Genomic DNA, 25,322 nt, shown 5'->3' with positions numbered 1-25,322 from the left:
ACTCCGCATTTCACCCTGGCAGTGCTAGACCAGCGGTAACCCGCGTTTTAGTTCCCACTCTGGAAACTTCCCATTAAAGGTCTCAGGTCATTTGTGAGGTCATTTGTTCCCGGCTTTCCCTCACGCAGCGCAGTATTCTCAGAGGCCTCATCCACGTTGCAGGGTGTTCTTTCTCATGGCTCGGTAGCATTGCGTTGTAGGCACTCACCACATTTTATGTACCCGTTCAGCAGCGGAGGAGCATCTGAATTGCATTCACTCTTTAGCTGTTACGGATCATGATATGAATATTCATGTATGAATTTTTACGGGGACCTGTTTAGTAATGTCGAGGGGTAGATGGCCAGAATTCTGTCTAAAGTCAGACGACTTTTTAAAGTGAGCTTGGGCCTCCGCTACGCCTCAGGAATCTTTCCATGTAAACACTGGGTGCAAGGACTTTCGTGACTTCTGTCTGCTTGCTCCCATGTCCGGGCTCTTGCCCTCTTTCTCACTAGCTGCGGTTCATTTCCTCGTACAGCATGAGAGTCAGGGTCCTCTCAGCACGGCACGGGAAGCCATCAAATGCGGCACCTCGCTCTTCTACTGTGATTAGACTAGGCATGCAGATTGCACCACGGGGCTTTTGCAGGCATTGCCTGGGCCCTCCCCATTGATCTTGGTCCACTTGGCTTATATAACTTTGTCTCCTAGTATGTGTTTCATCCACAATCATCTTGGTTTGCTGGGAGAAATGGCTTTCCTGTGACCTACATTAGGAAGGTCTCTCACCAGTTGTGGGGGGCTCCGTCATCTCTCATTTCACCCCATCTTGCGGGTGCCTGTCATCTCGAGGCTTTGCAATAGTGCTCTACCGACCTCTTTTATTATTGTCAAGGTGATGTACAGAGGGGTTACAGTTTCATACGCAAGACAGTGAGCACATTTCGTATCCAACTTGTAACCTCCTCCCTCATTTTTCTCCTACCTTCCCCCTCCCCATTTCTCTCCCTCCCTCCCCATGACCTGTTCAGTTGGTTTACAGCATATAATTTTGTAAGTATTGCCATTGCATTGGTTCGTCTTTTATCCTTTTTCTCTCCGTTTTGATGTTCCCCTTCCCTTCCCCAGTTCCAATAAACGGATATACAATACCCAGGGTACCAAAATCAGTTACAGTGACATCAGGGGTGAAACCATGGGGAAGAATAACAAAAGAAAATGGCATCATTTCGCATGGTATGTTGAAAATAACAACAATGATTAAACCACTTGTTTCCATAACTTGGCCAAGTATTTGGAAAACAGATTCCTCGGTATTCCTAAAACTGAAAAGCATCAGAAACACTTGCGTTATTTGGCCATTAATTTATTATTTGCTCAGGTACTCTTACGATGAAATGATCGTGTCTCTTTTGACAGTTCATGAATTTATCTCTTTAGGATGTGAAACGATTAAACCTCAGGGGCTCCCGCTTGGGCCGACGCTAAGAGCTCTGTGGTGTTCCAGGTCAGCTCTGGACGCCATTGAAACCATGTCTCCCTAGTGTCAGTGTCTCTCGTTCCAGTGTCTCCATCATCCTGGCCTTGATGGCTCGGGTAGAGGAGGAGCTGGGGCGGGGGGGGGGGGGGGCGGTGGTGGCAGTCGGTCTGCTGGCAGTGAACGAGGAATGGACTCAACCGCTCACTTTCTCCCCATAACGGGGACACAACTGGCAATTTTCCTACAGCGTGAGGCAGACGGCAATTTTCCTTCAGAGAGATGCAGGCAAAAACGGTGTTGCCCCCCGGAGAAAAGCCAGTAATTTCTGCTATATAAAAGACCCAGCCAATAATTTTGCTCAATGAGAGAAACAGCCAGAAGTCTTCCCGTAGCGGCTATGAACGCCCTTGGGCTGGAAGCGCCGGCCTTTCTCCGGCTGGGGACGGCGAGGGAAGGAATTTCAGATTTAATTAGCGGCTACTTGACTACCACGGGCCTAATGGCGTCGTCTCCAGACAGGGGCGGGAGGGTGGGAATTTGGATCCTGTGAGGTCGCAGATAGAGATTTTTGGGGAAACCCAGTTGCTCAACCCTTGGAATTTGCTTTCCACACTCTCTTCATTAATTCTGCAAACAACTGCTTGTCCGTGACCCCGAAGCCACGTGCACAGCTGTGGCTCCGTGGAGAATAAGAAGTTCATGAAGAAAATGCTGTGTTTTTGTTTTTTTTAATCAGTCTGTAAGATCCATATAACCATTTTCAAAATCCTGCTGGTTGTATTTCCTTCTCTGGAGCTTGGGACTCAGGGCCTGGGCGCTGTCCCTCAGCTTCTCTGTGCTCAGGGCTAGCACTCTACCACTTGAGCCACAGCGCCACTTCCCGCTTTTTCTGTGGGTGTGGTGCTGAGGAATCGAACCCAGGGCTTCTTGCATGATAGGCAAGCGCTCTACCGCTAAGCCACATTCCCAGCCCTTCTTCATGGCTTTAAAAAAAAATTATCTTTAAGGAGTTGTACAAAGGAGTTGCCTTTTAACAAAGCAGTTTATGAACACGTGTGGATCCACGTCACGCCTTTCGACACGCTCAACCATCCCTCCGCGGGCAGTGCCTTTTAGTAATTACTCGTTTCTGTGCTTAGACAGGAATAAATAGACCCAAATTTTCACAGGGGAAGAAATGACAACACAAGGGACCCTTTAACGATGAAGAATCACCGGCCAAGGTGGACGGTGGGTGGGCGAGCTGGGGGGGGGAAGGGTGACAACGGTCGAGATGCATCACACTCGTAAACTGACGTGCTGAGACGCCTTCATCACAACTACTGAAAGACAATAGAAAGACAAAAAAAAAATAATCGCTAATCAGGAGCCGGGCGACACAGAGCCCGAAGGCTGCACAGGAAGCGCGCGGAGGAGCGCCAGGGCGCACTTCGTTTTATATAACTTCTATATGCGACCGCATGATTTTTTTTTCCCCAACCACTTCCAAATGTCAACCCCCTGGCCTTCCCTGCAGCTGTGCAAAGCGACGGTGGTGTTTCGGGGAGCGCGTCCTGTCCAGACGGGGGGACGCAGGAGCCTGGGACGGGCGGACGGCAGGGCAGGGGGATCGCATCCCTGACTTAGCCACTTCCAGACGCCTTTCCCCAGCTAGGTCAGGCTGCAGCGTCCGTGTCCCTCACTTGCTTCAGATGGGGTTCACAGTTCACACCTGGCTGTGCACGGTCGTAGGAATGGAATGAGAGCAAGGCACGTGGCCTGGCACCTGGACAGGGTTCAACAGGTACTTGCGTCTCCAATGATCAACCAGCAGGTACCGGGCATTGGGTATGATGGGGTCCTCCATCGGAGAATGGATCTTACGTGTCATGGCGGGGGGCGGGGTCTCCGGCACGTACTGGGAGAGAATGCCCCGTCACCCCGGGGGGCGTTAAGTCTGTTTAGGATGAGGGAATGATACGGCGTGATCTGAGTGGGTCCCACGTAGCCCGGGCGGTCCTTACAACGGAAGAGGGGAGCAGGGAAGCTCCATGTCGGAGGGATTCAGCGTGAGAAGGACGGCTGGCTGTGGGGAGACGGAAGGAGGCCATCAGCCAAGGGATGCCGGCTCCATCTCGAAGCTGGAAAAGGCCAGAGAAAGGGGACACGGCCCTGCCGAGACACCATGGTGGGATCCGAGGCAGACTTCCGAATTCCAGGACTGACTACGTGTTTTCAAGCTACGAACTTACTGAACCTGTGGGAATCGGGTACAGAAAGCGCCATCTCTTCAGCCACGTTGCCAACGGAGCGAGTGGATGAGCTTGTGAGTCTGTCTCCACCACTCTGAACAGCTGCTTTTATTTTTTCCCTCAGGCCCCAATGCCGATTCCCTTCCTCTGTGGGTACCTGAAAGAGCCCACGGCCTTTGCGATGGCTGTCTGTCCACGGCGGGCCCGGGTCGGTACTGGGCCGCCCCGCTTTTCCCTTGCATTTCAGCTTGCATTTCATCGTCACTATTCCAGGCTGAAGGCTTCCTGTCTCCAGAGCCAGCGATGAACACAGGAAGGGGCGGGACCATGGCCAGTGACTCTGTCCGCAGCACAGAGGACTGTTGTTAGGGGAGCGCGTGGTTCCAGAGTAGCCCGATTGCCTCCTTTGGAACCCCGACATGATCCTGGAGAACCCTGATCTTCTGGCATTTATTTATTTATTTATTTTGTGGTAGTTAATTGAAGAGTCTCATGGGCTTTCCTGGCCAAGGCTGGCTTTGAACCACGATCCTCAGATCTCAGCCTCCTGAGACACTAGGATGGCAGGCGTTGATGAGCCCCCGGTGCCGGACAGGATCCTGACTTTCCCGAGTGTGCTATCCAACCACGCCACCGCCCATCTCCTGCCATCGGGACGCTGGGTATTTATGGAGCACTGGGACACGTCAGGACTCGATCCCTGCTCTCCTGTGTCGGACCCCCATTCAACCCACAGGGCTCGCCGCCTCTTCCGGGAAGCCTTCCAGAACCATCTGGGTCTTCTCTGCTGTTCCTCTGAAACCCCACCGCGTTCCTCACTTGCTCTTGTTCGGTTCAACATCGATGGTTGTCTCAGATTCACGAGGAGCTGAGAAATGACGGTTCTGGAAGGAACCTGTCAGGGAGAGGGCCGCTGTCCCTCTTCCAGGTGGGGAGACGAGGCTGGAGGAGACGGGCCATCAGGGGCCGTGGGACCTGGGGGGGACGCGGGGGGCCACAGGGTAGCAGGGCCACCCCTGTGCCGAATGGGGGCTTTCTGCTCCAAGCGGCTGGGCTGGAACCCACGATGTCAAGGACGGGAGGTGAGAACCCGCACGTGGCCGGCCACGCTAGCGGCCTGGGCGACCAGCGGCCTGTCCATTCACCGTGGGCCCGTGTGTCCAACTCTCATGTGGGGTGACCATTAGGGAGGCCCGCGGGGCTGGGGGCTCTTGGGGAACCGTCCTTCTGGAAGGATCGTGATTGAAGGAGGCCAAGCTTCCGTCTGGACCCGACGACGAGTCTCCGGTTGGGGTCTCGACGGGAGCCTAGAGGAGGAGTCCGGGAGGAGCCCCGTCCGGGGTGCCCCCCCCCCCCCCGCCCAGGCCACCAGGGGCACCGGTATTGGTGAGATGGCTGTCTCCCCTCCCCCACAACCTCGCTGCCCACCCCAGCTTGGAGATGCGGGGTGTCCCCCGGGCGGCCTTCCTCCTCCCGAGCTCCTGGGGCGGGGGGCTGCCCACGTGGGGTGGCTGTGAGCAGGGGGAATCGCTGGCAGGCTGGTTGTCATGGCACCGCAGAGCCGTCTCCATTTTCCAGGCTGCTCGGGACCCCGGCCGTCTGCCTTTGCCCTGCTCGTGCTGGCTCCCCGCAGGGATCCAGAGACAGCCAGACCCGAGCCTCCTTTGTGGGTTTCCGGGGTGCGCACCTGTGTGTGGGGGAGGAGGCCGCGCCCGGCCAGGCTGGGATATCTTCCTGCTTAGCGCCGACTCTGTGTCTCGGGTCGCAGACGCAGGACTAGCTGGTTGAAATGGAGGTCTATTCTGCTCAGCATGGACGCGATCCTTTCGCTCTCTCGCTCCGGAGTGGCTGGGATTGCGGGCGTGAGCGACGGCACCTGGCCCTCGTGCTAAGCAGAGGAGGCGTGGAGTCTCAGCGTCGGCCGAGGAGGAGGAGCAGCGCCGTTTCACGAGGTACTACCGACCTCGAGAGACGAGGCACGCCTGCGTGTGAGGTCAATCCCATTTAAACCCTCGCGTTCACGTTGGAGGCCCGCGAGCAGAGCCACGGTCACGGCGAGCTCGGCGGGCAGAGCACCCCGTACCCCTGCCCTCCGGAGCTCCGTTCCCGATCCCCCGGGGAGGCGGGCAGGTGTGGAGTCATTCAGCAGATGAAGGGACCCGCGGGCCGGGCTGACCTCACAACGCAGCTACTGGCAGCACCCGCCGAGGTGTCGAAACAGAACTACGGGAAGCACGCAGGAGCCCGGCGTTAGCCAATATACGTAACCAGGGGTCAGTGACACGCGTAAGAGATCCTCCTCCTCCATCTTTCAGTAAGCGTGCAAGTACCACGGGCGGTGTATTCATTGCAGAAAGAAATCAACCCAAGTATGGCTAGTGTTTACACACTCTTCTCTGGGCCTTGACTTCCTCGGCTGGTACATAGAAGAACTAGGGCCTGGTATGGTGCACACCCGAGGAGGACAGTGAGTTTCCGGCCAGACCAGGCTACACAGCAAACCTCATCTCACCCACGGAAAGATGAACTCACGCGATAAGTGTGGAGGTAAAGGGGCCAATCAGCCAGAAGACAGTCGGTGTCACCACGTACTCTTCAGTTTTCAGACGCGGAGTTTGTGAATCCCTTCTTCAACCTGTCCCTTCTCATCTTTTCCAACTCTAGCAATGACCCCTCCTCCTTGGTATGAGCTCCCCCCCTCCCCCTCCCCGCCCCTGATCTACCCTTAGCGTCCCGGTGTGTGTGTGTGTGTGTGTGTGTGTGTGCGCGCGTGTGTGTGCGTGTGTGTGTATGTACGTGCATTCCGGTGCCAGTGCTGGGCACTCCCTTAGCGTTTTTGTTCGAGGCTGACACTCTACCGAGCCACATTTGCATTTCTGGAGTTTTCTGCATTTTCTGGTTAACGGAAGATAAACCTCACGAACGTTCCTACCTGGGCTGGCTTTGAACCTCAGCTGTCTGAACAGCTGCAATTACAACCATGAGCCACCGGTACTCAGGCACATCCAGTTTTTTTTGCCCAGGACCAAGACTTGAACTCGGTACCTGACACTTTTTTTTCTCCTCGGCTCTCCACCAACCGAGACACACATCCCACTCCAACCCTTCCACCCAGCTTTTCCACAAGCCCTTCGGGTGCCACAGTGTCCAGCACAGCGTCTTCCCCGCTGTCCTGGTTATCTCCTTGCTGGCGGCTTTCTGGCTCTTCTTCCCAGCATCTGCCTCCTGATGCCTCCGTGGTTTATTGGTTTATTGTTTATTGGCCGTGCCGGCTTTGAACCCTAGTTCCTTGTCCACCACCAAGCCGCTTCTGCAGCCCTGCGGCTTCATTGCCACGTCACAGAGGGATAAAATGAGCAGGTGTAATCACCTCGTTTTTTTTTTTTTTCACAAAGCTTCCTTTAGATGTCCACTTTGCCGTTGTTGTCATAACAGTTAAGTGCGTTGCTACGGCCCACAGGACTGCAGGCGAGGCAGGGCTATATCTCTAGTGCACGGCAGCCAGACATCCACCGAACATGTGACTGCAAAGACTCTCTTCACTCGGGCCGCAGGGATCAGAACCTACCTTTCCACCCTCCCAGCAACTTCTAAAATCGGTCTTGCATTGCCAGGCACTGTGTATTAACTTCAGTACTCATACAGGATCACCAAGTTGGTATTGATCATAAAGCCTACTGCTTTTCGCGGTCCGATTCACGCAGGACTTATTGATCGAGCCGCGGGATGACAGGCGTGTCCTGTTTGAAATCACTGTGTTGGTGGCGATTTGTTATAGTCGGCAGAGGTTAAACACGCTGGTTTTACCCTCTGGTAGGGTAAAAAAAAAAACCAAGCGATCTTGAGATCCAGAGCTTTCCTGCGGACAGTGGCTCCAAGGAGTTTGCTTGTTCTCTCCTTCTCTGCTTTCTCCTTCCCTTCATTCCTTCTTGGTGTGTGTCAGTATTAAATTACACATTAAGACGGGGACCGAATCCAGGGCCGTGTGCTCCCCCCCTTGGTTTTGTGTGCGTGTGCGTGTGTGTGTGTGCACGCGTGCTCACAAACGGTACTTTACCACTTGAGCCATGCTTCTAGCCAGTTTTTGTTTTAATTGGCGAGTCAGTCAACTCTTGTGGCCTCGTCTGCCGGGGCTGGCTTCCGAGGGCAACCCTCAGCTCTTGCGAGTAACCGTGACTACAGGCAGGCTCGGCGAGCTCGGAAGGCCTGCCTGCCGGCTGGGGTGCCTGGCCCCCGTTGGGAAGCGAGGGCCCCTCGTCGTGGGTCGCGTTGGCAGGCCGCTCGGCCCCGCGATGTCTCCGGGCCACGCCACACTGATCACAACACCCTGGCCTCTCCCACTCTTCGTGCCCCGCTGCGGCCCCGTGTACACGCCAATTTCAACCTCCACCGCATCCTCCTCCAAGACTCCCCCCCCACCCCCGTGGAGGAGGGGCCGGGACCTGGGAAGGTGTCAGCTGCTAATGAATGACACGCGCCTCCAGAATTAACAAGCCTTCAAGTTCCTAGGAAGAGCCGCCCTCCGCTGGCGTCTCCAGGATGACTAATTGACAACGGGTTAAGTGAATCAAGCGTGGAAATGGAGGCGGGGGAGGGAGTCTATTTTTTGCTGCGGCCGGGTGAGCGGCTGCTCTGCGCGCCTTCAGCCTGCTCCCCGCGGCCCAGCTCCGCCTGGCTCTCCTCCAGGGTGGGTGGGCGCGCCCGCGCGTGTTTGTAATCCTGTCACCAGGCAAGCGCGCTCTAATAAGAGGCTTTGTCTTCCGAGTCCAACCAAGCGCCTCTGAAACGAATACTGTTAATTATACCCCGGATTGATACCGAACCCCTTTTTTGGAAGCCGTGCCAGACCCGGGAGGCTTTTCGATTCGCACAGCTGCGGAGCCGGGAAAGGGGGCAGGCTTGTGGAGGGACGCGGCGGCGGCGGCGGCGGCGGCGGCGGGCGGCGGGGCTGGGCGGCTCCGAGGAAGGGAAGCGTGGACTTGAGTTCCGGGCAAGAGCGGAGGCTGTGCCCCGAGCGGACACGGGCGGGCTGGGCGATGGTGTAAGCGGAGGCCTGGGCGATGGTGTAAGCGGAGGCCTGGGCGATGGTGTAAGCGGAGGCCTGGGCGATGGTGTAAGCGGAGGGCTGGGCGATGGTGTAAGCGGAGGCCTGGGCGATTGTGTAAGCGGAGGCCTGGGCGATGGTGTAAGCGGAGGCCTGGGTGATTGTGTAAGCGGAGGGCTGGGTGATTGTGTAAGCGGAGGCCTGGGCGATTGTGTAAGCGGAGGGCTGGGCGATTGTGTAAGCGGAGGCCTGGGCGATGGTGTAAGCGGAGGCCTGGGCGTCGTCCCGCTGGTGTCAGAACACAGTCGCACCCTCTGTCCCGCCTCGTAACCAGGCGGCGAGTGGATCCCCCCGGAAGCGCACGGACTTGGGTTTGAATCTTCGCTCCCGCCCTGGGATCCGGGCACAGCCCCAGGGTGAACGCCGCGAGCCCCGGGCAGGAGAGCTGCCTTGGGGTACAGTGCTGCCCGTGTAGAAGAGCCTGGGTGCTAGAAAGGGAGGCGCACACCCGCACGGGACCTCCGACCCTTCTTCCCCTTGGCTATGGAGACCCTGCCTCACCAGGCCCCCCCTCCCGCCCCGTCCTCCCCCCAGCAGGCCCCAGGATAGGACAAGCCGGCCGCTGCCCGGCTGGGATCCGGAGGGCTGGGCGCAAAGGAGAGGCGAGCGCTCCCAACCACGGCGCAGCGACGAGGTGCTGTCTCCAGGCCACCATGGGGGGGGGGGACTGTCCCCCAGCTAACGCTCACCGGGACCCCCAATGTGCCGGCCGGGCGGTGCATTCGCTCATCGCTTTCACTTCATCAAGCCCACGATGACGCTCACGCTTACCCGTCTTGGCCTCACTGGACATCGTTGATTCCAGAATCTTCCTACCCCGCTCTGCTCTCCAGGCTTAGGCAGGGCGGTATTTTTCCCTTACACCCCAGCAGCCTTCCGTACCGGGGCACGCTTACGACTGCTCTGCGTGCACCTGCAGCCCAGACCTCTTCCCCGACTGCCGGACCCGGGGCTCCTCCCTCCCCCTTGCCCCCCGCCGGGTCAGATCCACTGGGTAGAACACGGGTGTGTCCATGTGGACACACCCGAGGACGCGTGCTCGATCTTTCCACTCCGGGCTGTCCCTTCCCTCGCCGCCTCCCTTCCGCGTGACCACCGCGGGCCGCGGGCCTCAGCCCAGGCCCCTGCCTTTGCAGTCTCTCTGAGAGTGAACCGGATTCCTCCCACACACCGCGATCCACCACGTCCGGCTTCGCCGCCGCCTCATGAGCCCCATTCTCAGGGGGCGGCTTGGATCCGGGCCCCCGGTGTTGGTTCAGCGGATGCTTTCTGCCCCTGGAGCCGTCGTGGCCTTCAGCTCTTGTTATTTTCTTTCTGAGATAGGTAGGGCTCATGCTTTCACTCAGGTTGGCCTGGACCACGACTGTACTTAATGATCGCTGCAAAGCTGGAATGACAAGTCTGTGCCACCACACCCTCCTACGGGGTAAGACGGGGGTCTTGCTTAACAGGTTTTCCGTCCAAGGTGGTTTTAAACGGTGATCCTCTGCCTCCTGGCTAGCTGGAATTATACGTAGGAGTCACTGCGCCCAGCTGCCTCACTGGCTCCTTTAGAAGGCGCTCTTTATAAACCGTAAACACAGTAGAGTGCAATGTTTAGCCTTTTGAGGAACCTCCACACTGCTTTCCAGAGTGGCTGAACAAGTCTACACTCCCACCAACAGTGTAGTCGGGTTCCCCTTTGGCCATATTCCCTCCAGCATCTGTTGTTGCTCCTTTTCTTGATAATGGCCATTCTAACTGGGGTGAGATGGAATCTCTGTGTTGTTTTGATTTGCATTTCTTTTATGGCCAGAGATGTCAAACATTTCTTCATATGTCTCTTGGCCATTCTCATTTCCTCTTCAGTAAAGGCTCTTTATAGGTCTTTAGCCCATTTATGAAGGGGGCAGTTGTTGCTTTGAGGATTTGTTTTGGGGGAACTTCACTTTTTGAGTCCTAAGTATATTTCAGATATGAGGCCTTTGTCTGTTGTATGGCCAGTGAAGATCTTCTCCCAATCTGTGGGCCTTCTATTGAGCCAGCCCTGCGTTGGGGCATCTACCCCAAAGATTATAAGCAAGGTCACACTGAAGCCACCAGCACAACTAGGTTCATTGCAGCACAATTTGCCATTGCTAAAACATGGAACCAACCCAGATGCCCCTCAGTAGATGAGTAGATCAAGAAAAGGTGGTGGTACATGTACACAATGGAGTTCTACACCTCTATCAGAAAGAATGACACTGCCCCCATTCATAAGGAAATGGAAAGACATGGAAAAAATTATACTAAGTGAAGTGAGCCAGACCCAAAAACACATTGGTAATGATTAGTACACGTCTGGGATAGTCCTAGCAGAAGGTCACAATAGCTCAATTGCTGTGTACATATGAACACGTAAGATGATGCCAAGCAAAATGAACTCCAAGTTAGGGAAACAAGTAGTTTATCATTGTTGTTGGTATTTTCAATGTACCATCTGAAATTATGCTACTTTCCTTTGTCTTTTTCCCCCTGGGGTTTTACTCCTGATGTCACTGTTACTGATTTCAGTACCCTGGGTATTGCATATATGTTTATTGGGACTAGGGAAGGGAAAGAGAACACCAAAATAGAGAGACAAAGGGTAAAAGGCGAGCCAATGCAACACCAATACTCACAACATTATACGCATGAATCCAACTGTACAACTCTTGGGGGGGTGGGGAGGGGGAAAGGAGGGAGAAAAATGAGGGAGGAGGTAACAAGTTTGATAAGGAATGTCCTCACTGCCTTTAGTAGGAAACTGTAACCACTCTCTACATCACTTTGACAATAAATAAATTTAACTCCAAAAAAAAAACCCCCCGAACCATAAAAACAGAGTAGAGCAGCTCTGCATGCTGGAGAAACCTTCTGGGCAGCACATTGCTGGGTGATCTCACCGCGCACCCGTCTCGGTGACGTCTCTGGGTCACTGGCCACGCCGTCGATGGCAGCTCTGTGACTGGCCCTGTGTCCCCACGCCGCCCGGGGCTGTCTGTACCCCCTGGGCACAGCTAGCCATCTCCAAATAAAACCACCCTTCACCGAAGCCCGGGTGTTCCGCCCCGGCCCACGAGCTTCACCGGACGCGGCCTTTCGGCCTCGCTTTCCACACCGCCCTCAGCTCCCCTGCCTGACATGTTACACACGCCAGGGACTCTCCTTAAGACCCTGGCCCTCACCCCTGCCACGAGGAGGGAGGAGGGGGGCTTCTGAGGAGGAAACCGGCCCCTGATGGCCTCTGAAACCAGTGAAAATCCCCTGCGTGCAAAGGAAAACCCCTTTCAGCACCATGGAAAGCGCACAGGCCTGCTCATCCTAAACCAGCCAACCCACCCCTCGCGGAGTCCCAACCTGGGCCCCGCTGGTCACACAGGAAAAGGGGGAGCACACCCCGAGCGAGCCCAGCCTGCCGCCACGGGCACCCCTCGTTTCGGGCCTCGCACACCCTGCAGAGAGCCCTGGCTGCTACCGCCAGAAGAAAAATGGAGAAGGGAGCGGGGGGCGGGGAGAGAAGGCATCACCCCCCCCCCCCCCAGCCCCTGCTGCGAGCCGAGGGAGGGACATATGGAAATTAATACACGCGACTCGGGGACCACGCCTCCCCCTGCCTTCTGATTAAATGCGGGCGGTTATTAACCACCCTCCTCCCAGCTCACCCCGCCGGCCGGGCCGCTCCTCACTGTGAACTCTGCTGAGCCGTCGCCGAGCCCGGCGGGCTGGCCTGGAGGGCGGGGTGGGGTGGGGGGGGATCAATCTGAAATGTCGGGCCGGAGGTTAGACGGCACTTGTTTTCCCAGCCGGCGGGAGCCGGGGGGCTGCGGGGAACAGTCCCACAAAGGGAAGGCCACTGACACTCGGCAACACCGGCCATTTCCACGCGTCACCCAAGCGGACCCGGCACATCACCCGTGACCCACCCGGCCGACACCCGGGTCTACCGAGGCCCCCTGATCCGCGCCCTTCTCTCCCACGGCCGCCGTCACTGACGGAAGCCTGCGGACGCCACGCCGCACAGACCTTCGCGGATACCCAGCCGCAGACGCCTCCGTCCCTCCCGCCCTCCCCCACGCCGCACGGAACGAGCTCGGGAAGCTCAGGCCGCCCCCCCTCCACGGGGGGAGGAGGGGGGACGGGGGGGGGGGCGGCCCTCCTTCCCGACCCCACCGCACTGCAGGCGGGGGGTGGGGTGGTCGCCCAGTGTCACGCGACCGACGTCACCTCCGCCACGCAGCCTCCTCCCGAGTCCGGGGAGACCCGCGCCCGCCCCTCCCCCGCTCCCCCTCCCCTCCCCCTCCCCCCGGCCCGTGACTCACACTTGGTGTGCCGGTCGCACAGGGCCGAGGCCCGCATGTCGCACAGCCGGATGGTCCCCTTGCTGCTGCTGTACACGAAGGTGTTGCAGTGGTGCGGGTGGAACTCGGCCGCCGTGATCACCTCGGTGAGCTCCTCCATGTTGGCCGGCTTGATGTCCACGATGTCTGGCGCGGGTGAGTCAAGGAGCGGAACGGGGGTGGGGGCGGGGTGGGGGAGGGGAGGGGCCTGGACCCGGGACCGGGACCGGGGTCTGGTCTCAGGTCCGTAAGGCTCGGGGCCCCTAAAGGACCGGGGGTCCCGGGCGGCCACAGGTTGCATTTGAACTCAGGTCTCCTGACTCCTCTCAGCCTCCCGAGTCGCTAGGAGGACGGGCGTCAGCCGCCGATGCTAGGCATGTCCTGATCGTAAAGAACTAGTCCCATTCCCACCAGACGATTCACTCTATTTGAATATCACCTCGGCTCCCAGACTGGCAAACGATCTCCTACCACAGGCCGCAAGCCTCCCCCTCGAAGGCCTCGCGGCCTCTCTCTCTTTTTTTTTTTTTTGGCTAGTCCTGGGCCTTGAACTCAGGGCCTGAGCGCTGTCCCTGGCTTCTTTTTGCTCAAGGCTAGCACTCTGCCACTTGAGCCACAGCGCCACTTCTGGCCATTTTCTGTATATGTGGTGCTGGGGAATCGAACCCAGGGCCTCATGTATACAAGGCAAGCGCTCTTGCCACTAGGCCATATTCCCAGCCCCACGCGGCCTCTCTTAATAACATGGCTGCCACCGTTTACTGAGCACCTAGTGCGGGGCATTCCCCGGGCAGAGCACACCTTGTGCTCTATCTCATTCCATCTCATGACGATGACATAAGCACGACTTTCCTGACAGCCATTTCTGGGGGTGGAAACGGACGCGTGAAATAACCCTTGTCAAGCCAGATGGCTTTGGTAAGTGACAACACTGCATTTCACTGCCGGTGCAAAACCTGGGCTGTTTCGTAACGATGCGGAATTGGACACACGGGCCCTCTGGTCTTCACCAGCCGGGTCTGTTCTTTGAAGCTTCGCTGGGACTCTAAGGATCAGAAACGAGGCCACCTACGTGTGGCCGGAGAGACTGGGGCTCCTGCGGAGCGCACTTCCGCCAAGCTAACACACTCTCAGTTGTATCACGTTTGCCCTCCGTATTTTCCTCTCGGATCAAGATTAGCCTTCGATTTTCCGGTGTTAGAAGGGATTGATTCTAGTACGTAGGATGAAGGAGAGGGAGATGAAAGAGGAGAGGGGGCATTTCCTGCTCTCCACGCAGGACATAAAGGCGTTCAGAGAGGGAGCATCTATTTGATCACGGACACATCCTTACGGATCAGCACGGGGCTTTTAGCGCTCCGTCTGTGAAGCTGATCTGACGGGGTGAATCCCTGCCGGGCAGCGTCTGGCAGCCGTGAAGGAACAACTCTGCACGGAATCCTTCCTGCCCCCTAGCAAGGCCCGGGACCCACCCGGCGGGGCAGAGGGTTGGCCTGAGGACCCGGCACCTTCCGGAAAGGAACCCCGCTCTGTGATGGGGGTGCTTCCCACGGTCAGGCCGACCACGACGGCCATCTCAGCCCCAGGTAGGCAACACCGAGTAGTTGTTCTTCCTTGTTGTTTTGCACTAGTGGGGTTTGAGCTCCACAGACCCCTAAGTGAATTCCGTGACGGCCGCACAGCTGCTGGGCAGGGCTCTACCCCTTGAGCCCCACCCCTGCCCCCGTGAAGGGCTTGTTTCACGCCCAGGCGGGCCTGGGCTGCACTTCTCCTTGTGCTTCCCCCTCCTCTGGGATAGCGGGTGGGCGTCACTGTGCCCTGCCGCGGACGGAGTTCAGTCCCCTGAACGTTTATGCGCAAGCTGGCTTTGAACTGCTTCAAGCTTCATCTCTATCTCCCAAGCAGTTAGGATTACAGGCTTTTCCTTAACACGGTATTTTCCAGATGGTCTTTGGGTGGGCTTACTTTATGTTTTTTTCAACTTAAGTCTCCTCTGAGCGAGAATCCAGCGTTCCTAATGCCGTGCACTGCTTACGTTTTTAACAATCGACATGGAAACAAATGTGTCACAATTAAAACAAAAACGTGCATGGAGGGCGGCTTGGCTGTATACCACATCTGGCACAAACAATGCACTGAATCAATAAGCAATGACGGTCACAGACCCCCCTGAAGACACTCCTCATGGAGGGAGTAGCACAGTCCCCTGGCTTCAGAAGGAAGATGGGGACAAACCGGCTGGTATTCTTAGTCCCAGTAGCCACCTCCTGTAAAACATCACCCAGGCCCCTGCTGGTCCACCATGCAATTTGTTCCAACAGCGGCTTTGTGCTCGGCTGTGCCTCCTTCCCCTCCAATTATCCTGTTGGGTTCTTTCTAAAATTAGTTTGAGGCCGAGCTCACGTGCCATCTTGCCGCCACCTTCCCTACCAAGCCGGGACGCAAGTACGCCGCCTCGGGGCTCCAGGGCGGGGCCTGGATTCACAGAAGCAGCCCCTGAGTCAGAGGGAGACCGGGCAGGCGTGCAGTCGGTCAGCACCCGCCTGGACTCGATGCCGGGGAGGAGGCTGCGGCTTGCGGCTCCGCCTGCCCCGTGCCAGCCGCCCAAAACAGGGGAAGGAAATCTGGTGTCGGCTTCTTCCTCCAGCCCTGGCGGGCCCGCCGGGCGGGGGGGGGGGTGGTGGAGGGGGGGAGCGAGCGGGCCGCACCGCGTGGAGGCGGGGGGGGGGGTGCTGCGGCGACTGCTATTCTTTCCTCCACCTAAAAATACCGCCCTGCCGTGGGAACCTGTGAACACCAAGCCAAGGACACCTTCCCCGGCCCGGGGTGCGGGGTGCGGGTGGGGTGGGGGGGTGGAGGATGCTCCTAGGTTCTGCTCAGCGCTCCTCCTCCCACCCACCCCACCCCGGACCCCCAAGCTCGCCCCTCTCTCATCCCTCATCCCAGCCACCTGCTCCTTCTGGCCCCGGGCCCGGTGAATTTCACCTCCTACCGACTGGATTGGGTTCTAGGAAGCTGGGGGGGAGGGGGAGGTCAGCCCTGACTCTACTCGTCCTGTTAATAACCGTGATGATGAGGACAAGAGGAAAGATGATGAACATCAGCCACCCCCCCCCCGTCCCCCACCAGGTGCCGTCTCGTGTCTCCTCCAGTCCAGGCCTAGGAGGGCGGCCACGCTACGATCTCCAGGCTACATCTGGGGAAACAGCCAGTGGGAGGAGATTCTGCGGGTCCCCTGACTCCCGAGTTTGTGCCACTCCCGCGTCTGGCCTCCCAAGCCAGCCTTTCAGGAGGCCCGGCCAGTCGGAGGGCAGAGCTTTGGGCCCGGGACCCAGCCCGCCCATCACTTTGGTGACCTTTTTCTACAACTAGAATTGTTACGTCCTATACAGATCTTCTTTTTTTTCTTCCTTTCGGCCATTACTAGCTCAAACTCAGGCCCCTAGTTTTTTCACTCAAGGCTGGCACTCCAGCCACACCTCCGCTTCTGGCTTTTTCCTGGTAAGCTAGGAATAAGAGTCTCATGGATTTTCCTGCCCGGGGTTGGCTTTGAACCATGGTCCTTAGAGCACCGCCTCCTGAGTAGCTAGGATTATAGGCATGAGCCAGTGGTGGTGCCCGCCTTAATAGAGTTTGTTTTTGCACTAGAAGCTGGGACCAAAACCTGACGAGGGACTTCGTGGCTTGTTCTCCGAATACAGCTTTACTGAGTTCATGAAACACGCAGGAGAGAGTCTGGTGGTCAGTGGTACACAGGGAAGAAAGGAGGAAGGAGGAACGTTCTTCGCGCGTCCTCAAAACCGAGCCGTTTGCTCTGGCTTGTACCCCCTCCCCCGCGGGGAGGACGGGGAAGGGTGAGGGGCAGTGCGTGGCTCCCTGTACGATCTGGAAAATGGGAGAATGCATCCTGACAGTCCATGTTCTCTGCCTTTATCCTTCAGAACTCTCCATCCAAACTTACTCTCTCCCGGCTCCGCAGGACTAAAGTCCCTCCCCACCTCCCCCCAGCCAGGCTAACACGCAGCCCAGACAGCCACCAGACGGCTATGGAGTTAACCCGGGGCTTGGCGGATCGGTTCTCTCCTGCCCTCACTGCTCCGGGGGTGTTCTTAGGAATGCTCCACCCAGGCAAATTACCTCTGCTAACAACAGGGGTGAAGCGGGCTCTGCTGGGGCTCCGGGAGGCTTCTCTGAGGACAGGAGGAGGTTCCAGGCAGCTTGGCAGCTGAGCTCCCAGGCCAGGAGGCCAGAGGAGGGAGGGCGGAGGGAGGGAGGGAGGGCTGTGCCCAGCGCCCTGGCCTCAGGCATCACTTAAAACAATAACTGAAGACCCTGGGAGGTGGTCCCTGCAGAGACCTGCGGCAAACAAATAAGAAGCCAGAGTCCTAAGCTATCCCAGCGCGGTGAGGGGGAGGGAATGGATCAGGGCAGGGAGAGGGGGGACTGGGAGACTGTTTAAAAATCAGGTCTTTAAGCCACAGGCTCCGGCCTGTAACCCCAGCTACTCAGGAGACTGACATCGGAGGATTTCAGGTTCGAAGCCAGCCTCCGCAGGAAAGTCTGTGAGACTGATCTCCAATGAACTACTCAGAAAAAGTGGCAGAGTGCTAGCCTTGAGCAAAAAGAAAAAGCCCTCAGGGGCAGCGCCCAGGCGCCGAGTTCAAGTCCCAGGACTGACCAAAGAAAAAACAGTCTCCCTAATCCAACTGTAGACAAGCTCTTGACACACCAAGTCCACGTCGACATCATAAGAGAAAAAGACCGACGGAAAGCTCACTCAAGCACCTCCTAATTTAGGAGAGAAGTACTTAGGTTTTCATCTATCACATTCAAAACGTTCCCCCCCCCCCCCCCGTCCTAGGGCTTGAACTCAGGGCCTGGGCGCTGTCCCTGAGCCTCTCTGTGCTCACGGTCAGTGCTCCACCACCCGAGCCAGAGCGCCCTTCCCAGCCCGTGCGTCTCTAAGGGGAGAATTTGCGTGCCCTGGCGGTGTGGGTCGTGGGCACGGCCGTTCTTCCGGGCCCGCTCTTCTGGTGCTGACTCAGGCCAGCTTGCCCCACTTCAAGCCCTGATCAGCTCGTCCAGGACGGGAGGACGAGGGAAAAAAAATCCCTTTCCCCGGGACGGCTGTGCTTCTGTCGCTATTATAAATGGCTAATTCCGGCAGAAAGCCCACGTATCGCTTAGAGGAACTTTGTCCTGCGCCATGCTTTGCTTGGGGGCGGGGTGTTTGTGTGTGTGTGTGTGTGTGTGTGTGTGTGTGTGTGTCTCACACCGTTCTACCCTGAGCCAGGTTTCTTCTACCTCCTTGGTGGATAAAAGCCATCCCAGAAATCATTGCTAAACCACGCACACGATTTAAGTGATGCGTGGTAGCTGGTGGGTCTGGGGTTTGTTTTCTTCCGAGGCTGACTGGATTAAATGGCTGGCTCCTACCCCAGAGGTGACTACGCTTCCTTGACTCGAAGCAAAGGGGTCCCGGTTTGTTCTGTCTTCCAGCTTAGGGCGGTCTGGGTGGGAGAGCTAGAGAGCTACCAGTTATCATCGCCGTCACAACCGCGATGATTATTTTACATACGGCTGCTCTGAGGGTGAGTGGCGGGGTCTCATTTGTAGGCTGTCATCTGGCAGGCTGTCTGTCACCCCTCTCCGGAATATAACCTAAACGGCACTATTAATATTTCCCTCCTGCATTCTCCCCAAGGCAGCTGTCTCCCCAAATGCGTAAGCAACTTTCCTCCCTCTCGAAGGCCTACGGGCAGGATTCGGAAGACGTGCCACCTAGGCTGGGCGAGCAGAAGCCCCAAGTGACAGCCAGCTGAGCCCCAGCGGAATTTCGGGCTCTGGGGAGGGATGGGGAGACGCAGAGGAGCCACCGCCCCCACGGATCCTATTAGCCGCTGCACTGCCACGAGACTCTGGAGGCAGGTTCTCCCGGGGCCCCGACAATGGGGTGCTTCTGCCCTGTGACCCCCATCCCCCCTAGAGGCTACTTGCTGATGGCCTCTGGGGCCGGTTCCTGGCGACTGTAAGTAGCTCTCATAAGTGCCAGTCCGTGATTAGAGACGTATGGCCTAAAACGCCTTTGGGTGTAGCGGGTGTCACTCCGGTGCCTTCTTGGGGCGCCCAGCTAGAATGTCTTTCCCAGCCTGCCTCGCCGTTTAGAGGTGGTTTCATGACGGAATGGAATGCATCCTACGTTAGAGGTGGGGTCGTGGAGTCTCCCCCGTGAGGTCCTCCACAACCCCCCCCCCCCCACCGTATCTACACGCGAGTGAACACGGGAGGTCTGCGAGCGGGAAGCGGCGCGGGGCCCCGGGTTAACCCTTGCGTGGCGATGCTAGCTGTGGGGGTGGCCGGGATGGGATGGCAAAGGAGAAACCGTCTTTCATGCATTCGAGGCATTGGTAAGAATCTGATTCACATCGGGGCATTCAGAAGCTGGATTTTCCAGCTTCGGCATCCTTACAGCTGGCCACCGGATCAGACGCCGGCTCCTGCAAACCTGCCGCGGGCAACCAGCTTTCCACCCGCAGGTGTGATGTGCTGTTCACCGGAACTCAGGAAGGCACGAGGGGAGGCCCTGCTCGCCTGGACTTCCCGCGTGAAGACAGGGAAACGAGGATGCATACATAACCCATTCCTGTCTACACAAAGCACGAGGACACAGCTATGGGTGGCGACTTGGGCGTTGAGGGAGGAGATGGCATTGGACCAAGGCCTGAGGAATGGTTTACGGTAGCTGCGTGAATGCTGGGGGCAGAAGATTCCGGAAGGAGGGAGCAGCAGGGGCCAGGACCGGGAGGGCACGGTGTACTAGCCACAGAGAGGCGGTTCGTTGGGCTGAAGGAGAATGAATTAGGGAAGAGGGGTGTGACAGGGACCAATGAAGGAGTGGGGCGGTGGGAATGGAGCGGAATCTGAACAGGCCAGAGTTAGTCACCGGGGTTTTAAGTGCGACGGGCAGCTTCCCAACTGTTTGGCAGAGAAAGGCCGTTCCACCAGGCCCGGGAAAGGTCTGCTCCGGTGGAGGCGCGGGGTGCGTATTGAGGAGGCGCGGGGGACAGGGGACCAGGAACCCAGTCAGGGATGCCAGTTCGGCGTTGGGTCTGGGGAGGAGTGGAGACATTCAACAAGGGACCAGGACACCGTCGGAGATGCAGGAGGCTCCTTCCCTTCTCTGAGCTGTAAAGAAGAGCTAATAATGTTTGCATGATGGGGGCATCAAATTTACCCTCGGGGGGGGGGGGGTAGAAACTGGGAGGGGGAGGGGGGCCTGAAGACGGCCAGTTCAACCTTTCTCTGATGTGAATTTTCCGTTGAATGGAACCCGCGACGTTTCCTAAGCTCAGGAGGCTGAGATCTGAGGATTGTGGCTCAAAACCAGCCCAGGCGGGGAAGCCCGTGAAACTCTTCTCTCCTGTGAACTACTAAAAGCCGGCGGGGGAGCCGTGGCTCAAGTGGAAGAGCGCCATCCGGCTCGAGGGAACACGCTGAGCGACAGTTCAAGCCCGAGTACTGGCCCAAGACTGACAAGGACAGAAAAAGGAATGTCACTGAGCTGCACAACTGATGCGGTGCACACCTTTTACACTCCAAGAAAAGAGGTAAAAAAAGAAATACTTTGGGGTTGGAGAGGTGGCTCAGGCAGGTGCTAGCGCACCAGCCAGTGAGCAAAAGCAGCAGCTAGTGAGTTTGAGACCCAGTCTGAGACAGACAGACAGACAGACAGACAGACACACAGCACTGCCTAAGTGTCAGCCCTTGTCGGTACAGCCACATCTGACTGCAACGTACGACCCCCCAAAGGCCGCTTCGCGAAGGAATCGGCTCAGGCTTGGAACGCAGAGCTAGCCGCCGTCTGCAGTTCCACGTGTGCCTGGCTTTATAGCCGGGGTGAAGGCGGCTGCTGGGCGCCAACGTATCGTGAAAGAAACAAGCCACCCCCCCACCCCAAAGCCCCGTGGTGACCGCTCCTTCCCACCCCTCCCACCCCCCCAGCCCATTCATACCCGAGCGCTCCCCATTCGGGCCGACGGACCACCCACCGGCCGCAAGGAAAGGATACTGAAGCTCTGATTGGTGATCTCGAAGTTCCACAGGTTGATCCTCAGGTCGTCGGCGGACATGTAGGTCTCGTAGTCGCTGTTGACGGATATGGAGTTGATGTGATACGTGTGCGCGTTGGCAAACACTCGGCGCGGCGTGGCCTCCACCATCAGGTCCATGGGTCTCAGGACCGGCACCTGCCACGCGCGAGAAGACCAGAACTGCCTCAGAACCCGACCGAGGATGAGCGCGCACCCGGCGCATTTCCACACACACCGACGGCATGTTCTCGTCGGTGTCACCCATCTGCACTGCCTCTTCCTTCTCCCCCCACCCCACCCCCCACCCCGAAACAAGGCCTGCAGATTTCATGTTCGACGTTCATAGACGCACATAATCTCTCATCCTCCGTTACTATGTATTTCAAAACGATCCGCCCTGTGATAACGTGTAGCTCTTTTTCTTAAACCCATGAAATCTATGTTTAAAAGGCGCTTGTGAGCCAGGTGCTAGTGGCTCACGCCCGTAAGTAACCCTAGCGGCTCAGGAGGCTGAGACGTGAGGACGGAAGCCGGCCTGAGCAGCCCTGGTTTACACACGAATCTCCAAGCAACCACTACACACGCCAGCAGCAGAGCTGTGCCTCAAGTGGTACAGTGCCGGCCTCGAGCAGAAGAGCTCAGGGGCAGTGCCCAGGCCCCGAGCTCACGCTCCAGTACCAGCACAAAAGGAAAACGAGGAAAGTGAGGGAGAATTTTAAGAACATTTCATTTAATGTCAACTGTTTCATGTCTTTTTTATCTCATGGCTTTCAAGGGCTTTGTCTTTCATTTCTAAGGTCGGTTTGGGAAAACATAGCACCAGAAATCCTTATCACCACCCCTCCCTCAGTCACGGATACTGAATATGCCCACTGTGCCCTGGTGAACCTCAGAAAACCTTGGTCTACTCCTGCTGTCTTGGAACATCAAGGCAGGGCTGGGAATATGGCCTAGTGGCAAGAGCGCTTGCCTTGTATACATGAAGCCCTGGGTTCGATTCCCCAGCACCACATATATAGAAAACGGCCGGAAGTGGCGCTGTGGCTCAAGCGGCAGAGTGCTAGCCTTGAGCAAAAGGAAGCCAGGGACAGTGCTCAGGCCCTGAGTCCAAGCCCCAGGACTGGCAAAAACAAAACAAAACAAAAGAAGGAACATCAAGGCAGTGGTACCTTTCACTCAAACTGACCCAGCTGGAAAGATCAATTCCAAGATAACCTTACTGACCCGTAACAGCGCTCAGCAAATACTTGTTGAGTGACTTTTGTACACGTAAATCCTATCAAGCATTTCCCTCTTGGCAGGCTAGAGAATCAGGTAGTTCAATCATCCCTTTGGTGTGTACCTCCCAGTAGAAAACATGAACCAAGGTCCGTCACTCTTGTGACTTTGATTTCTGGGTGAAACGGCTCGCGCGGATCTGATGTCACCGGGGAAGGAAGGGACCAGGCCGCCGCAGGAGATGCCAGGAAATGGCTGGAGAGTTTACAGAACAAACAGCACGACGGGGCGGGGGGTGGGGTGGGGTGGGGGGTGGGGTCCTCAAGACAGTGGTGGCCACCGCGCGGTGGGTGGGTGGCTGGCTAGGAACCACGCGCGTGTGGGCAGGGCAGCTCTTCTGTGCGCTTTCAGAAGCATGGCCATTGGTTTTTGTTGTTGTTGTTGTTGTTCTTTTCTTCCTCTTCGGCAGGACAGGAGTTTGAACTTGAGGCTTCGTGCTATTTTTCAGATCAAATCTTGTACTTTATTCCCTCCCTCCACCCCACCCCGCGCTGGCCTGAATTATGATTCTCCTACTTATACCTCTTGCACAGCTGTGATTATTCATGTGCATTACCAACTCGTTCATTGAGATGGGTGTCTCACTAATATTTTTGCCTGGGCCTGCCTTGAATTTCAATAATTTCCTTTTATTCGTGTGTGTGTGTGTGTGTGTGTGTGTGTGTGTGTGTGTGATCATATATACATAGCTATTGAGCTATTGTGATCCTCTGCTAGGACTGTCCTAGATGTGTACTAATTATTACCAATGAGGGAATCCACAGAGTCCATGTTTCTTTTGAGTCTGGCTCACTTCACTTAGTATAATTTTTTCCAAGTCCTTACGAATGGAGCAATGTCGTTCTTTCTGATAGCGGCATAGAACTCCATTGTGTACATGTACCACACTTTCTTGATCCACTCATCTACTGAGGGACATCTGGGTTGGTTCCATGTTTTGTGCTGCGATGGACACAGTTGTGCTGGTGGCTTTAGTGTGATCGTGCTTGTAATCCTTTGGGAAGATGCCCCAAAGCGGGGTTTCGGGGCCATAGGGGAGCTGTGTGTCTAGCCTTTCGAAGAACCTCCACACTGCTTTCCAGAGTGGCTGAACAGGTCGACACTCCCACCCACAGTGCAGTAGTAGGGTTCCCTTCCAGTACGGGGGTCCCGCTTAGCTTGTTCGCTCAGGGCTGATGTTCTGCCACTCGGCCTCCCCTCCCTGTCTTGAATTTCAACCCTCCCCATCTCCATCTCCCGAGTACCCCGGGTTTCAGGTGTGCACCACTGAGTGCAGCCGGAGCCAGGCTTTCAGCGTCTGTCAGGAAGGGACGCCCTGCCTGGAGGTTCTGAGTCGCCCGCTCCTCCCAGGCCGATCCCCAGAGCTCTAGAGAAACGGAACGAGGGTGGCTTCCCGGCTCCTCACCGCCACTGCTGCTCCGCGTCCGCGGCGCGCGGCGGAGGCTGGGGCGACAGGGACAGCGGCAGCGTGACGGCCGGGATCAGGAGGCCATGGCCAAGTGGGAGCCGCCAGCCCCGGTGCAGCTTCATGCGACGGGCCTGCCCGCTAATGCGGCCTGACAGGTGCCACGCGGGGCCGCGGCCTGGGGAAGGGATGGGCTAGACTGCTCTGTCTGCCCAGAGAAGGCAGGTGAGCGTGTGTGCATGCGTGTGTGTGCCTGTGTGTGTGGTGTAAGTAGTGGGTATGTGGTGTATGTACAGTGTGTGTTTATGTGGTGTGTGTGCAGTGTGTGTTGTGTGTGCAGTGTGTGTGGTGTATGTGCAGTGTGTGTGTGTGTGTGTGTGTGTGTGTGTGTGTGTGCGTGTGGTCATTCATGGCATGGTATTTCAACCTGATTCCCGTGTCCAGCGGAAGCAGGCGTGTGGGGAGCGTATGTGGGCCCAGTGCAGGCTGGGGGGGCCCCTCCGTTGGGGGGCCGGGCAGGGGCTTTCCATGCTGAGAGCTGACACCGCAGCTGAACACAGACACCACGCACTCGCTCCTCCAGGACCTCCCCATGCATGCCCCACTCCACGGAGGGAGGGAGGACCTCCCCCCCCCTCGCCCCACTCCACGGAGGAAGGGAGGACCTCCTCCCCCCCCCCCCGCGAGCCCCACGCCACGGAGGTATCCAATCACCATGGTACTTAAATTCCATTGGCCATACGAAAAAGGCGATGCATCGGGGTTGACTCCTTTGGACAACTAGCAGTTTAACCAAATGATCACCAGGAAGCTGGAACACGTTTTGTCAAAGGAGCAGATCGAGGAAACGGGGAGTCTGAATGGAGAGAGGACGGGTGGGCAAATGCGGTCATAATACTCAGTGTACAGCTAGGAGCGCGGAAGCAGGTCGTTTGGGATGGATGGAGTTGGGAGAGAATGATAGGAGGGTTGACACTGGTCAAGGTGCGTTGTACTTATAGACTAGTATGCTTCATTGAAACCCCTTTGTACAACTACTTAAAGATAATAAAAGGTGACATAAAAGTGTTAGTTTTCATTGCCAATGTTGAAACGATTCCTGAAATCACCTCTTCTGCAATTATCCACCTTTACAATGGAAAGAGCTGAGCTCTCTGCTTCAAGCTACTCAGGAAGATGTGCTGCATTTCAGCATGTTTGTAGCCACTATACAAGCATGGAATTTGCAATGGCCGGGGCTTTTTGAGGACCTGGGCTTGGATGCTGGACCGGCCATTTGCCAGTCCCGTGACCTTGGACTTGGTACTTGGTCTTCTTCACTGTCAGTGAGGAGTAGGAGCCGCCTTGTTGAGAGAACTGAGCACAGGGCTTGATTCCGACTCTCTAACAAGGAAATGTTGTGGAGCGGGGAG

General features: G+C 56.9%; 1 protein-coding gene across 3 annotated transcripts in view; it reads right to left on the bottom strand.

Annotated features, from left to right (window-relative positions):
- The window catches only part of Ppp2r2b (protein phosphatase 2 regulatory subunit Bbeta), a 297,040-nt gene that overhangs the window by 8,546 nt on the left and 263,172 nt on the right, over positions 1 to 25,322 (bottom strand). For all 3 annotated transcript variants that reach the window (XM_048331428.1, XM_048331427.1, XM_048331429.1), the window contains 2 exons: positions 21,206 to 21,383; positions 13,120 to 13,284 (listed from right to left, as the gene is read on the bottom strand). In XM_048331428.1, coding sequence (XP_048187385.1) covers positions 13,120 to 13,284; positions 21,206 to 21,383 — 343 coding nt within the window. The remainder of the gene's footprint in view (positions 1 to 13,119; positions 13,285 to 21,205; positions 21,384 to 25,322) is intronic.

This window comes from Perognathus longimembris, chromosome 22 (assembly GCF_023159225.1).
Source record: "Perognathus longimembris pacificus isolate PPM17 chromosome 22, ASM2315922v1, whole genome shotgun sequence".
In the NCBI taxonomy this organism is placed as follows: domain Eukaryota; kingdom Metazoa; phylum Chordata; class Mammalia; order Rodentia; family Heteromyidae; genus Perognathus; species Perognathus longimembris.
This window is presented reverse-complemented; position numbering and strand designations above follow the sequence as displayed.